Source organism: Neoarius graeffei, chromosome 14 (genome assembly GCF_027579695.1).
Source record: "Neoarius graeffei isolate fNeoGra1 chromosome 14, fNeoGra1.pri, whole genome shotgun sequence".
Classification (NCBI taxonomy): Eukaryota; Metazoa; Chordata; class Actinopteri; order Siluriformes; family Ariidae; genus Neoarius; species Neoarius graeffei.
In genome coordinates, this window is record NC_083582.1 from 12,892,553 (window position 1) to 12,905,594 (window position 13,042).

The 13,042-nt window shown below is 50.0% G+C and overlaps 1 protein-coding gene across 1 annotated transcript in view; it reads right to left on the minus strand.

Moving 5' to 3' along the window:
* Window positions 1-268: 268 nt before the first annotated feature.
* Window positions 269-13,042, minus strand: part of LOC132897551 (zinc finger protein 385C-like) — a 58,892-nt gene continuing 46,118 nt past the window's right edge. The window contains exons 7-8 of the mRNA XM_060938813.1: window positions 12,215-12,304; window positions 269-499 (exon numbers count right to left, since the gene is read on the minus strand). Coding sequence (XP_060794796.1) covers window positions 269-499; window positions 12,215-12,304 — 321 coding nt within the window. The remainder of the gene's footprint in view (window positions 500-12,214; window positions 12,305-13,042) is intronic.

Consider the following 13,042-nt stretch of genomic DNA (forward strand, 5'->3'; position numbering starts at 1 on the left):
ATAGAAATTGAATGAGGTTTGTGGCGAAGACGAGATGAAAAGATTTGTCTCGTGCAGAGACTGTACCACGGTAACCCGGTAATACGCTGAGAGTGAGACAGTGAGAGGGCCCCCCCCCGAAATCTCAACAGATTTACACGATTTGGAAAAATGACTTTTTCAGAACCGAAAAAAACGGAGCTTCTGGCACATGCCGGAAAACTTGCACTCATGATAGTGTGTATGGCCTGAGCAGTTTCCTGTGAAATATCTGAAAATTTCCATCTCTTCAGTAAGGAGAGAAGACGATTGGACCATGAGCTGCCCTCAGGGGCCCGAGGGTGGGTCGAAAGAGGGTGGGGCTAAATAGAGGGGTCTGGAATATGGTGGGCGGTGAGTGAACATGGCTTAGAGGCAAAGGCCCAGTTGTCATGGTGCACAGGGTGGCAGGGGTGAGGGCTGATGTTAGGAAGCTGGAGGTCAATGTTCTGGAGAGTTCCTTCTGAAGTGTGAGCTTGGTCTGAATATAGAAACACACACAATAATAATAACATAAATCTGCAGTCCTTTTACAGTAAATACTAACAATATAACTAATATATTCACTTCTCTGTAATATTGGATTTAAATTTCTGTTTAAATTCTCCTACTTTCCCTTTAAACATGTCCATTAAAGTAATCCATTTTTGGTCCCTTCAATCATGTCCCTAACTGACCTTCACTTTAAATGTGCCCTTAATTTTCTGTTTATACTTTTTCTTTGAATATTCCTGTCAGTAAGGGGTGAAGTGGAGATGGATGTAAGTGCAGAAGAGTGTGTTTATTATAAGAATAAAAAGACAGGCATACAGCCCAAATCGGCAGGCAGAAATCTTAAACAGTAGACAGGCAAAAGGTCAAGCGAGGCCCAAACAGACTATACCAGGCAAAGACAAAAACAGAATAAACTGTAAATAAAAACAGAATCCGATTATTTGCAAATCATGGAAACCCGATATTGTCATGCTGTGCCCCTGACATCCACTCTGGAGATTACAGATTTCTCATGCCAGCGCCAATCCGGGACAGGAATTCTTTCTCTTCTGAACTCATTTCCTGGTTTTTACTGCTGCTTATTTAAAGGCCATTCTCAGACTCTGACTTTGCCAGAATGTCTCGTTTGTTTCTCTAGCCGTTTCTGTGCCTCTCTTGCTTCTCGTGGATCTGTTTCGACCTCGCTCTGACCGTCACTACAGTCTAAAAAAGGAATGATCACCTTCGTTCTGCCTATCACCGAGACCATATGTCAACAAAGTCATGTCCATGATCTCCGGAAGCAGAATGACTCGTGTTATAAATAGCAGAGATTGCTCCCGGTTCAGTCTCTCACCTTGATCGCCTCGTACAAGACTGTAAGTAAGAGACTCGTAAGGTAAGAAATCCCGATTTCTTTGCTTCACATTCCACTAATTCGTTACCTGCGTGGTACGGGTGCCTTGTGTCCCAGAGGATTGTTGTGATTTGTGTATTTCTGAGCTACGTGCTTAGCTTAATTTGCCGGTAGGCTGTAAGCTTGTTTTTTCAGGTATCCTTTTTGTTTGACGTTATATGCGCTAGATTTCCGGGTAATCTGAGTTTGTTATGACTGTGTGCCTATTCCACTGTTCGCAGCCGTGGGCTTAGTGCGAGCCCACTAAGTGCGTTCGCACGCTGGTGTGGGCCGCCGTAATACCTATGTTCTGTGTTTTTTTACTGCTGTTGTCGCAGCCGGAAATTGTGTGAGCCTGTCAGACTGCTGTTACAGGCCACCTAGCACTATACTTGTTTGAATTATCATAATGCATTGAATTGTTTGGATTTGTAATATACTCTTGCTATTGTGTTGTTGTTCACTGGTGTAGCCTGCTAGGTGCGTTTGCATGTTGTGCAGGCATCAGCAGTGTTCCCGTGCCACACCCTATACCCCTGTCTGCAGCTGGTGGGGCTAGTGTGCGCCCGCTAAGTGCATTCGTGCGCTGGTGCGGGCCATCATAATACTGTGTGCTGCGTTTTTCCTGTTTCCATCAGTTGCATTCAGCTGCAGGCCGCAACAGTGCTCCTCTGCGACGCTCTCCTCTGCCACACCCTATACCCCTGTTCGCAGCTGGTGGGGCTACTGTGCGCCCGCTAAGTGCATTTGTGCGCTGGTGCGGGCCACCATTGTGATCCTGTGGCATACCCTATACCGCTGTTCGCAGCCAGTGGGGCTAGTGTGCGCCCACTAAGTGCGTTCGCGTGCTGGTGTGGGCCACCATAATACCTTGGTGGACTACTCGAGGAGGACTCCAGACTTCAGACCGCCTAGGCCTCTGTATGGCTATGATGGCTTCCCACTACTGCAGGATTTTCAGGGCCTCAAAGAGTTCCAGAGATGGGCACAGGGAGTGTCCAATGTGCCTTGGAGCTGCCCACATGCTGGAGGATGTGGACAACCCCTGCAGCGCGGCCTGCGACCTCTCCAGGGGGGAAAGACAGTGCCGGGCCAGCCAGGTGGGTGGCCATGTGCGAAAGAGCTGGAGACAGAGGCGACACTCCCCCGACCAGCCATCCCTCTCCAGTAAGCATGGGCATTAGCACAAACGCAAGCATTCATGTGACTGGCAGCGGGAGTCCCCCCACAGGCCTGCCCAAAGAGAGGTGCCCAGACCTGCTAAGCGCCCTGCCTCAGCTACGGTGATGGAGAGTTGGTTACCTGGTTGAGACTGGACTGGGGGACATGCCACCAGTTGAGCCATCAATGGCCGCATTGATGTCCCTGGGCCTTGCCCGCATATCCCCCAATCCATGTTGCCCTCGTAAGAAGTGCGCCAAGATGGACCGCCCGGCCACTCGCTCTTTTAATGCATCGGCATGAGTGGCCCGTATGGGTAATACTCTAGCTATCACCCTGGCGGCTCTACGGAAGACACTGAGCCCAGACGATCAGGACGCCAGGGCCCTGGTGGACGCAGCTCTTTCTTCCCACTCCCAGCTGACACAAGATGTGGGGGATGCTATGGCCTCTGCGGTGCTGTGCCATAGACAGGTTTGGCTGGCACAAACCTCCCTGCCGGAAGCCATCAAGCAGGAGCTGCTGACCCTCCCTGTGGCGCCTGGGCACATCTTTCACCCAGGATCCCAGGAGGTGCTTGATCGTGCTGAGCGCACTGCAGCATCTAGGGAAGCTGTCCAGCGTGTGTGCCATAAGTCGGCTTCAACTGCCAGCCGGGCGCCTATGGGTAGGTATAGGCTGCGGCAGCCCACCCAGCCTCCGCCGTCGGGCAACGACCCGGTGGCTCCATGGGACTGGCGATTTCGTGCACCCGACCGAAGTATGGCCCCAAATCCCCGACCCAGGGGAAGAAGAGGACTGCAGTGGGGCACAGGCAGGGGTGCAGGCCATGGCGGCGGTCCTGCATAGGAGTCTTGGGCCGCCCGTCAATTGTCCTTCCCAGCTGTCACGGACCTCCTGGGAGGGGATTGCGCCAGACCCTTGGGTCATGGCTACGGTGGCTCGCGGCTACCGATTGCAATTTCGACGGCGACCCCCTATGTTTTCAGGGGTCAGGGTAACATCCGTAAAAGACCCGGCTTTGATGTCCGTACTCATCAAGGAGGTTCAAGAGTTACTTCTAAAAGGGGCCATCTCAGAAGTACCGCCCAGTGCACAGCTCACTGGGTTCTACTCCAAGTCTTTTATTGTTCCCAAAAAAGGCGGGGGTCATCGGCCTGTTCTCGACCTCAGGCCCTTGAACCGATATCTCAAGGTGCTGCCTTTCAAGATGGTCCACACAAGAGTGGTGATGCAGTCCATCTGGCAGGGGGAGTGATTCACATCTCTGGGCCTAAAGGACGTGTATTTCCATGTCCCAATCTGCCCAGAACACAGGCCCTTCCTGCGCTTTGCCTTCCAGGGCAGGGTGTTCCAGTTCCAGGTCCTTCCTTTTGGCCTTTCCCTGGCCCCAAGGGTTTTTACTCGCGTGGTGTCAGCCGCACTGTCCCCCCTCCAGGCTCGAGGTCTGAAAATCCTACCCTACCTGGATGATTGACTCATCTGTGCCCCCTCCTGAGAGCAGGTAGTGCGCGACACAGACACAGTTCTGGCCCACATCCAATCCTTGGGCTTCACTGTCAACCACAAGAAGAGCAACCTGCAACCCTGCCAACAGGTGGAATTCCTTGGCATCTTCCTCGACTCAGTCGGCATGACGGCATCTCTCACTCCACGGAGAGTGGACAGCTTGATCGAAATGCTGAAGTATTTCTGCTTGGGCAGTCTTGTTATGGCTCACAGAGTCCAGAAGTTGCTGGGTTTGATGCCTGCGGCAGCAGCAGTAATTCCTCTTGGCCTGCTGAGGGCATGCCCACTGCAGTGCTGGTTCAATGCTTTCCATCTCCATCTGAAAGACGACAGGCAGGTGAGGCTGCATGTGTCTTGGGCTTGCATCCAAGCTCTACGTCCTTGGAAGGACTGGGAGTTCCTGCTCCGAGGTGTCCCACTGGGGGGCCTTCCCCACAGGAGACAGGCCATCTCAACGGATGCGTCCCTGACAGGCTGGGGAGCTGTCTGGGAAGGACAGTCGGTGAGGGGCATGTGGCAACCCCCGTGGATGTTGGAGCACATAAACGTCCTCAAACTGAAGGCCATCCATCTCGCTCTTCGAAGATTCCTGCCAGTGTTGCAATACCAACATGTTCTTGTGAGAACAGACAGTAACCTCGGCGGTGTATCATGTGAATCACCAAGGGGGCACGAGGTCCCGGCAGTGCCTCCAGGTGGCAGAGGAGTTGCTGACATGGGCATGGCCATGACTCTCTTCACCGAAGGCAGTGCACATCCTGAGTGTGGAGAACAGAGCAGCCGACATTGTCTCCAGGACGGGGCCACTCCCGGGAGAATGGAGACTGAACACGGACGTCATCAGCCAGATCTGGATGCGGTACAGTGTTGCACAAGTGGATCTCTTTGCGTTAGCAGAGACAACACACTGCCTGGAATGGTACTCCCTCACGGGGCAGGGGGGCAGTCTGGGCCTGGATGCTCTGTCACAAGAATGGCCAACAAGCTTGTTGTATGCTTTTCCTCCACTCCCTCTCATAGCTCAGGATCGGAGAGGGCCAACACTCAGTCCTGCTGGTTGCTCCATGGTGGCCGTCGAGGCCTTGGTTCCCGGACCTGCTCCGGCTGCTGCAGGGTCAGCCATGGCAGTTACCATGCAGAGCGGATCTTCTGTCACAGGCGGACGGGCGGATCTGGTATCCGAACCCAGGTGCCCTACATCTATGGGTTTGGCCCCTGCAGAGTCCATCACTGAGCGGCTAGACGAGTCTGTTCAAGAGACACTCGATAACGCCAGGGCTCCATCTAATAGAGCTTGCTATGCACTCAGATGGAGGATCTTTTCAGAATGGTGTGCCGGCATGGGTCTTGAGCCAGCAGTTTGCCCTGTGCCACATGTTTTACGCTTCTTTCAGTCTCATTTGGATCAAGGCAAGGCAGTCAGTACAATAAAGGTCTATGCTTCGGCCATTTCAGCTTTTCACCAGGGCGCAGACAACAGACCCCTGGGTAGGCATCCTTTGATTGGCCAGTTCTTGAAGAGAGCCCGCTGGTTGCGTCCAGGTCGCACCTTGCGGGCACCAAGCTGGGATCTGCCCACAGTCTTATCATCGCTCACTGAAGGTCCGTATGAGCCTATTTCAGATGCAGATTTGCGATTTTTGTCCCTTAAGACTGCTTTTCTCTTGGCACTCTGTTCAGCAAAGCGGGTCAGAGAGCTGTGTGCTCTCTCCATTAGCAACGACTGTCTAAGGTGGCAGGCAGGAGGCACTGGCATGTTGCTTTGGCCAAATCCAGCTTTTCTGCCAAAGGTTCTTAATCAGCAGTCCATCAACCAGGTCCTGGAGGTGTCCCAATTCCAGCCTTCCTCTGCCTCACAGGCAGAGCAGGACAAGTTGCTCACTTTGTGCCCAGTCAGGGCCTTGAGGGCTTATCTGGCCCGTACACAGTCCTTGAGAAGAATGCACTCTCAACTTTTTGTCTGTTATGGGGTGGCGAAGCACGGGCTGCTGCTTTCCAAACAGAGGCTGTCTCATTGGCTGATGGAGGTTATTTCCCACGCTTACAGGGCTCAGGGGATACCGGTCCCTTCGGGTATGAGGGCTCACTCTACCAGAAGTGTAGCTATGTCTTGGGCTGCCCTTAGGGGTGTGGCAGCAGGTGATATCTGTACAGCGGCTTCATGGGCTACGCCATGCGCTTTTACCAGATTTTACAGGGTGGACGTAACTCGCCCAGCTCCAGTCGGCACCGCCGCCCTCATGTCCGTGACTGAGCGAGGTTCTAATGATTAATTCTGGGTTCCTCGCGACTCTTTTGGTATGTGTCATCCCTTTTTTAAGACCGTAGTGATAGTCAGAGCGAGGTTGAAACAGATCGTAAGTTACGAAGGTAACTATGGATCTGTGAGACCAAGGGATGATCATCACTATCCTTGTTGCTTGGACCATCCTGAGGCGCTCAAGGTAGGAGACTGAACCGGGAGCAATCTCTGCTATTTATAACACGAGTCGTTCTGCTTCCAGAGGTCATGGACATGGACTTTGTTGACATATGGTCTCAGTGATAGGCAGAACGAAGGTGACCATTCCTTTTTTAGACCATAGTGACTGTCATCCCTCAGTCTCACAGATCCATAGTTACCTTCGTAACTTACGTTTTTCTCTCTAGCGACTTTTTCTTGTTCATGGTTTTTGCACTAGCATTCTTCTGGTTCATGGTTTTTTGCACTAAGGGTTATTTTTGGTTCATGGTTTCTTACACTAAGGGTCTTTTCTTATTCATCGTTTTTGCACTAGCATTTTTGTCTTTGCCTGTCTCATGTTTTTGTCAAGTTGTTTGTCTCATTTTGTCCGGACTATTTTTGGCATTTGTTTTTTGTTCTGTTTGTTTACCTTTTTGCCATGCCCTTTCTTCCCTGAATTAAATCATATTATTTATTGGATTACTGTCTGTGTTCTGCTCTTGGATCCTAACTTCACCACACCTCCATCAATCCTAACAGTACGTTCTGGCCAACATGGATCCAGCGGAACTCGCCCATCTGAGAACGGCCATCCAGCAGCAAGGGACTCTCCTCGGGACCCACCAACAAGCCCTACAACAAATTACCCAGAACCTCACCACCCTGTCCAACTACTCACCCTTCTCATCACGCAGATGCAGCGCTGTCAAGCCGTGCCTACCCCTGCCCAGCCGTCTCCTACTTCAGCTCCTGCTACCACCTTTCTCCATGAACCGAGACTTCCAGCGCCTCAGCCCTACAAGGGAGAACCAGATACTTGCAGATAGTTTCTGTCTCAATGTTCGTTGATCCTAGAGCTGCAACCTCTGGCCTTCCCCACAGAATGCTCCCGGGTAGCATATACAATAACGCTTCTCACTGGCAAGGTCAGAGAGTGGGGAACAGCAGTCTGGGATGCCAATGCACCCTTTTGTTCCAGTTTCAAGGATTTCTCCAAGGAGATGAGGCGAACTTTCGACCGCTCTCTGTCTAGCCGGGAGGCGTCCAGAGAGCTCATGGAGCTGCGGCAGGGGTCCCGGTCTACCTTGGATTATGCCATCAAGTTCCGGAGATTGGCGGCTTCATGCGGTTGGAATGAGAGTGCCAGATCGACACGTTCCTGCATGGCTTGTCCAACGCCATCAAGGATGAATTGGTATCACGGGTACTGCCATCAGATCTCTCCAGCCTCATGGACTTCACCAACCACATTGATGCTCGGATCCAGCAACGGAGGAGAGAAAAGAACCGCCCCAGCTTCACCTCCTCTTCACCTTCCGCCGCGTCCGTCGAACCCATGCAGGTAGACCGGGTTCCGGCATCAGTGGAGGAACGACATCGCTGGTGGAGCACAGGGGCCTGATTCTACTGCAGTCAGCTGGGACACATCTGCCGAGCCTGCCCGCTAAAAGGACGAGCCCACCAGTGAATCAAGGGGCCCTGGTGGGCAACACTTGGAACCAGTCCCCCACTAATCGTCTGTTACTTCCTGTCATCATTATCCGTGACAACCAGCCTCACCACCTCCAGGCCCTTGTCGACTCAGGGCAGACAGGAACCTGATCTGCTCCACCACTGCCAAGTGTCTGGGAATCCCGCTACTTGCTCTCGACGTCCCTCTCACTGTCCTGACACTCAATGGCACTGGCTTGACCAGCATCACCCACCTTACTGCCCCACTCACCCTAAGGATTTCCGGTAACCACTCAGAAACCATCCAGCTTCATGTCGTGAACAACCCCCACGTACCCATCGTCCTAGGATTACCATGGTTAACATAGCACAACCCCCACCTTAACTGGGCTGACAACACCATCCTAGGCTGGAGCCAGCCCTGCCTAGCTTCCTGTCTGAACTCCGCTCTGCCTCCTGCCAAACCACTGCAGCCTTCAGCCAGTGAGTTCCCTGACCTCTTTCACATGCCTTTGGAATATCTGGATCTCAAACTTGTTTTCAGCAAGACCCAAGCAGTGTCCCTCCCTCCTCACAGACCCTATGACTGTGGAATCGACCTCCTACCCAGGACAGCACCACCCAAAGGATGACTCTACTCTCTCCCGTTGAAAGGCAAGCCATGGAGAAGTACATCTCAGAATCTTTGGCAGCTGGGATCATCCGCCCTTCCTCTTCCCCAGCAGGGGCGGGATTCTTCTTCATGGAAAAGAAGGACAAGTTTCTCTACCCCTGCATTGACTATTGGGGTCTCAACACCATCATGGTCAAGAACCGCTACCCGCTACCGCTCATGACCACGGCCTTTGAACTACTCCAGGGAGCCAAGGTATTTACCAAGCTAGATCTACGCAATGCATACCATCTTGTCAGGATCAGGGAGGGGGACGAGTGGAAGACAGCCTTTAACACCACCACTGGTCACTACGTACCTTGTAGTCCCTTTCGGCCTGACCAACGCACCCACAGTCTTCCAGGCACTCGTTAACGACGTCTTAAGGGACTTCCTAAACATCTTCATTTCGTGTACCTGGATGACATCCTGATCTTCTCCTGCTCCCTGGAGGAACATCAGGGTCACGTCTGGCAGGTCCTCCAGTGCCTGCTAGAGAACAAGTTGTTCATCAAGGCGGAAAAGAGCAAATTTCACCAGAGCTCTGTTTCGTTTCTGGGATTCATCATCTCCCCAGCAAGGATCCAGATGGACCCCCTCAAACTCGAGGCAGTTGCCAATTGGCCCACCCCATCCTCGTGACGAGAGCTCCAGCGTTTCGCCAATTTCTACAGGCACTTCATCCGTGACTTCAGCATGGTGGCCGGACCTCTCACGGTGCTGACCTCGATTAACACCCTGTTCAAGTGGGGGGAGGAAGCAGAGAAAGCCTTCTCCATGCTCAAGCGCAGGTTCACCACAGCACCCATTCTCACCATACCCGATCCGGCCAAACAGTTCATTGTGGAGGTCGACACTTCTGAGTTGGGGGTTGGAGCCATCCTTTCCCAGAGGGCCAGTGATGATAAGGTCCACCCCTGCTCCTTCTTCTCTCACCGGCTGTCCCCTGCCAAACGAAACTACAACATCAGCGACAGAGAGCTGTTGGCCGTCAAGCTAGCCTTGGAGGAGTGGAGGCACTGGCTCGAGGGGTCGGATCTCCCCTTCCTTGTCTGGACTGACCACAAGAATTTAGAATACCTCAAGTCCACCAAATGTCTCAATTCACGACAAGCCCAATGGTCTCTCTTCTCCTGCTTCCGATTCACACTCTCCTACCACCCAGGCTCCAAGAACGTCAAACCCGACGCCCTGTCCAGGATATTCTCTGCCTGTCAGGAGGAGTCTAGTACGCCCGAAACCATCCTCCCTCCATGCTGTCTAGTGGGGACCGCCCTACTTGAGGTGGAGACGTTAGTACAGAAGGCCCTGGAGCAGGACCCCAGAGAAGGTAACTCAAGCAACATACCACCTAACCATCTGTTTGTTCCCTGTTCTGTGCGAACCTAGGTGCTGCAGTGGGGTCATGGCTCCAAGTTGGCTTGTGACCTGGGAGCTGCTTGAACCCTGGCACTCGTCTAACAGTGCTTCTGCTGGCCATCCATCAAGGAAGATGTCCAGGAGTTTGTGGCAGCCTGTGACACATGTGCCCAGAACAAGACAGCCAATCAACCCCCTGCCAGCTTGCTAAGACCCCTTCTGACTCCTCATTGACCCTGGTCTCACATCGCCCTGGACTTCGTCACAGGAGTCCCCAACTCAGATGACAACACATACATCCTCACAGTTATTGACCGTTTCTCCAAGACAGTCCATTTCATCCCTCTGCCCAAGCTTCTCACTGCTAGAGAAACTGACGAATTACTCATCCTCCATATTTTCCACATACACGGACTCCCCACTGATGTTGTCTCTGACCAGGGTCCTCAGTTCACTGTGCAGTTCTGGAAGGCCTTCTGCAAACTCATTGGGGCCTCCTGTAGTTTCTCCTCAGGTTTCCATCCCCAAACCAATGGCCAGGCAAAACGGGCGAATCAAGATTTGGAGGTGGTACTCAGGTGCATGGCGTCCAGGGATGCCGGTTCTTGGAGTAAGTACTTACCTTGGGTTGAATATGCTCATAACACTCTTCCTTCATCTGCCACAGGTCTCTCACCCTTCCAGTGCTCCCTAGGTTACCAACCACCACTCTTCCCCAACCAAGAGGAGGAGGTCGCTGTACCCTCAACCCACAATCTTCATACTCTGCTACAGGAGGATGTAGGCATTGGCCCGGAGAAAACTCATTCGCTCCATCCTAGTATCCAAGAGGCAGGCCGGCAAACACCGCTCTAAGGCGCCCACTTACCGGGTGGGGCAACGAGTTATGCTCTCCACACGCCATCTGCCACTCAGAACCGTCTCCTGCAAGCTGGCTCCTAGGTACCTAGGACCCTTCCTCGTCAAAAAGGTAATCAACCCATGTTCTGTCAGACTGGCACTACCACTCACCATGCGATACATCCACTCCATGTTCCACGTATCACAGCTTAAACCTCTGGTCTCTAGTTCTTATACAGTTTTAATGTGCAGAAAGCGGTTTGGCATGTACAAGCTACCCATGTCATATGCACTAATGCTCCCTCATACCATTACAGATGCTGGCTTTTGAACTGTGCACTGATAACAAGCTGGATGGTCTTTCTTCTCTTTAGCCTGGAGGACGTGGTGTCCATGATTTCTAAAAAGAATTTCTTCTTTTGATTCGTCAGACCTCGGGGCAATTTTCCACTTCACCTCAGTCTATCGTAAAAGAGCTCAGGCCCAGAGAAGGTGGCAGTGTTTTTGGATATTGTTTATATCTGGTTTTACCTTGCATTTGTGGATGCAGTAATTAACTGTTTTCACAGACGATGGTTTTCTGAAGTGTTCCTGAGCCCATACAGTGATTTCCACTACAGACATGTGTCTGCTTTTAATGCACTGTCACCAGAGGCCCTGAAGATCACAGGCATTCAGTATCAGTTTTCAGCCTTGTCTCTTGTGTACAGAGATTTCTCCAGATTCTCTGAATCTTTTAATGATATGTACCATAGATGGTGTGATCCCCAAATTCTTTACAGTTTTACATTAACAGACGTTATTCCTAAATTGTTGCACTGTTTGCCCACACAGTCTTTCACAGAGTGGTAAACCCTGCCCCATCTTTACTTCGGAGAGACTCTGCCTCTCTGGGATGTTCTTTTTATACCCAATCATGTTACTGACCTGTTGTAAATTAACCTAATTAGTTTTTTTAGCATGACACAACTTTTTCAGTCTTTTGTTGCCCCTGTCCCAATTTCTCTGAAACATGTTGCTGACAAATTCAAAATGAGCATATATTTTTCAAAAAACAATAAAATTGCTTCAACATCTCATATGTTGTCTTTGTACTATTTTCAACGAAATATAGGGTTTCCATGATTTGCAAATTATTGCATTCTTTTTTTATTTACAGTATACACAGCGTCCTAACTTTTTTGGAATTGGGGTTGTATATGATAAAGTTCCTCATTTGCTTTACATTCTTTAAAAAGATTTCCTGTATAACTTTTAATAAATAACAGATATGCAGTTCTTTTACATTTAAATATAAATGACAAAAATAACTAAACCTGGTTCTTCTACTGTATTACTATTTAATCATACAAATCAGTTTGTGTAATTACTGCAGTATCGTAATAGTCATGGATGTGTGTGTATGTTTCACCATAAACACAGAGTGAGCAGAATTGTTGATGCACTTTGTTTTATGTGATGTTCCAGCTGTTCGGTCTCGGTGTCTCCTGCTGCTCAGGTGCTGAAAAAAAATGTGTAAAATATAGAAACTGAACAAGTCATTGTTAATTCTACAGCTTTGTAAATGTTCAAGCTTTAAATGATCATAAACTGATTTTTGGTGTGAAATTCACATGTTGGTCAAAAATGGCTGGATTTGTGAGACCAAACTTCACTGCTGCCCCCCCCCCCCCCCCCCCCCAGAATTTATACAGAATAAATGTGTGTTCAGACAACCTGCTGTTTCAGACACACTGCGAGTATATTCTGCCACCACTGTATTTTGCACTGTGTCTCCTCATGTACTGTACATACCCATGTTGTTGAATATTTTATTTCTTCACTCATATTCCAAAAGCACATTTCCTTCTGTTCACTCATTCGTTCATTTTCATTCAGATCTTTGCCCTGATCAGGGTTATGACAGATCCGGAGTCCATCCCAGGGACACTTAAACTAATTTTTACTCAATTTCTATTAATTACTCCTTGTTATTAAACTAAAAAAAAAGCTTTCATGAAATTAGTAGCTATTTACCACTGATTGTCAGTTTTCACTAAACCTGATAGCTAGAATTTAATTGATAATTTTAATTAAACTGGAAAGCTAGTTATATTACATTGCAGCTACTTTTTAACTAAAATTAATTACTGCCTAGTCTTTAAAGTTTTATACCTAACTTTCAGTTGATAGATCATTATTATTCAAATTGAAAGTGAGTTTTTAATTGATAATTGGCTTTTGTTAAAACTAGTTTTTA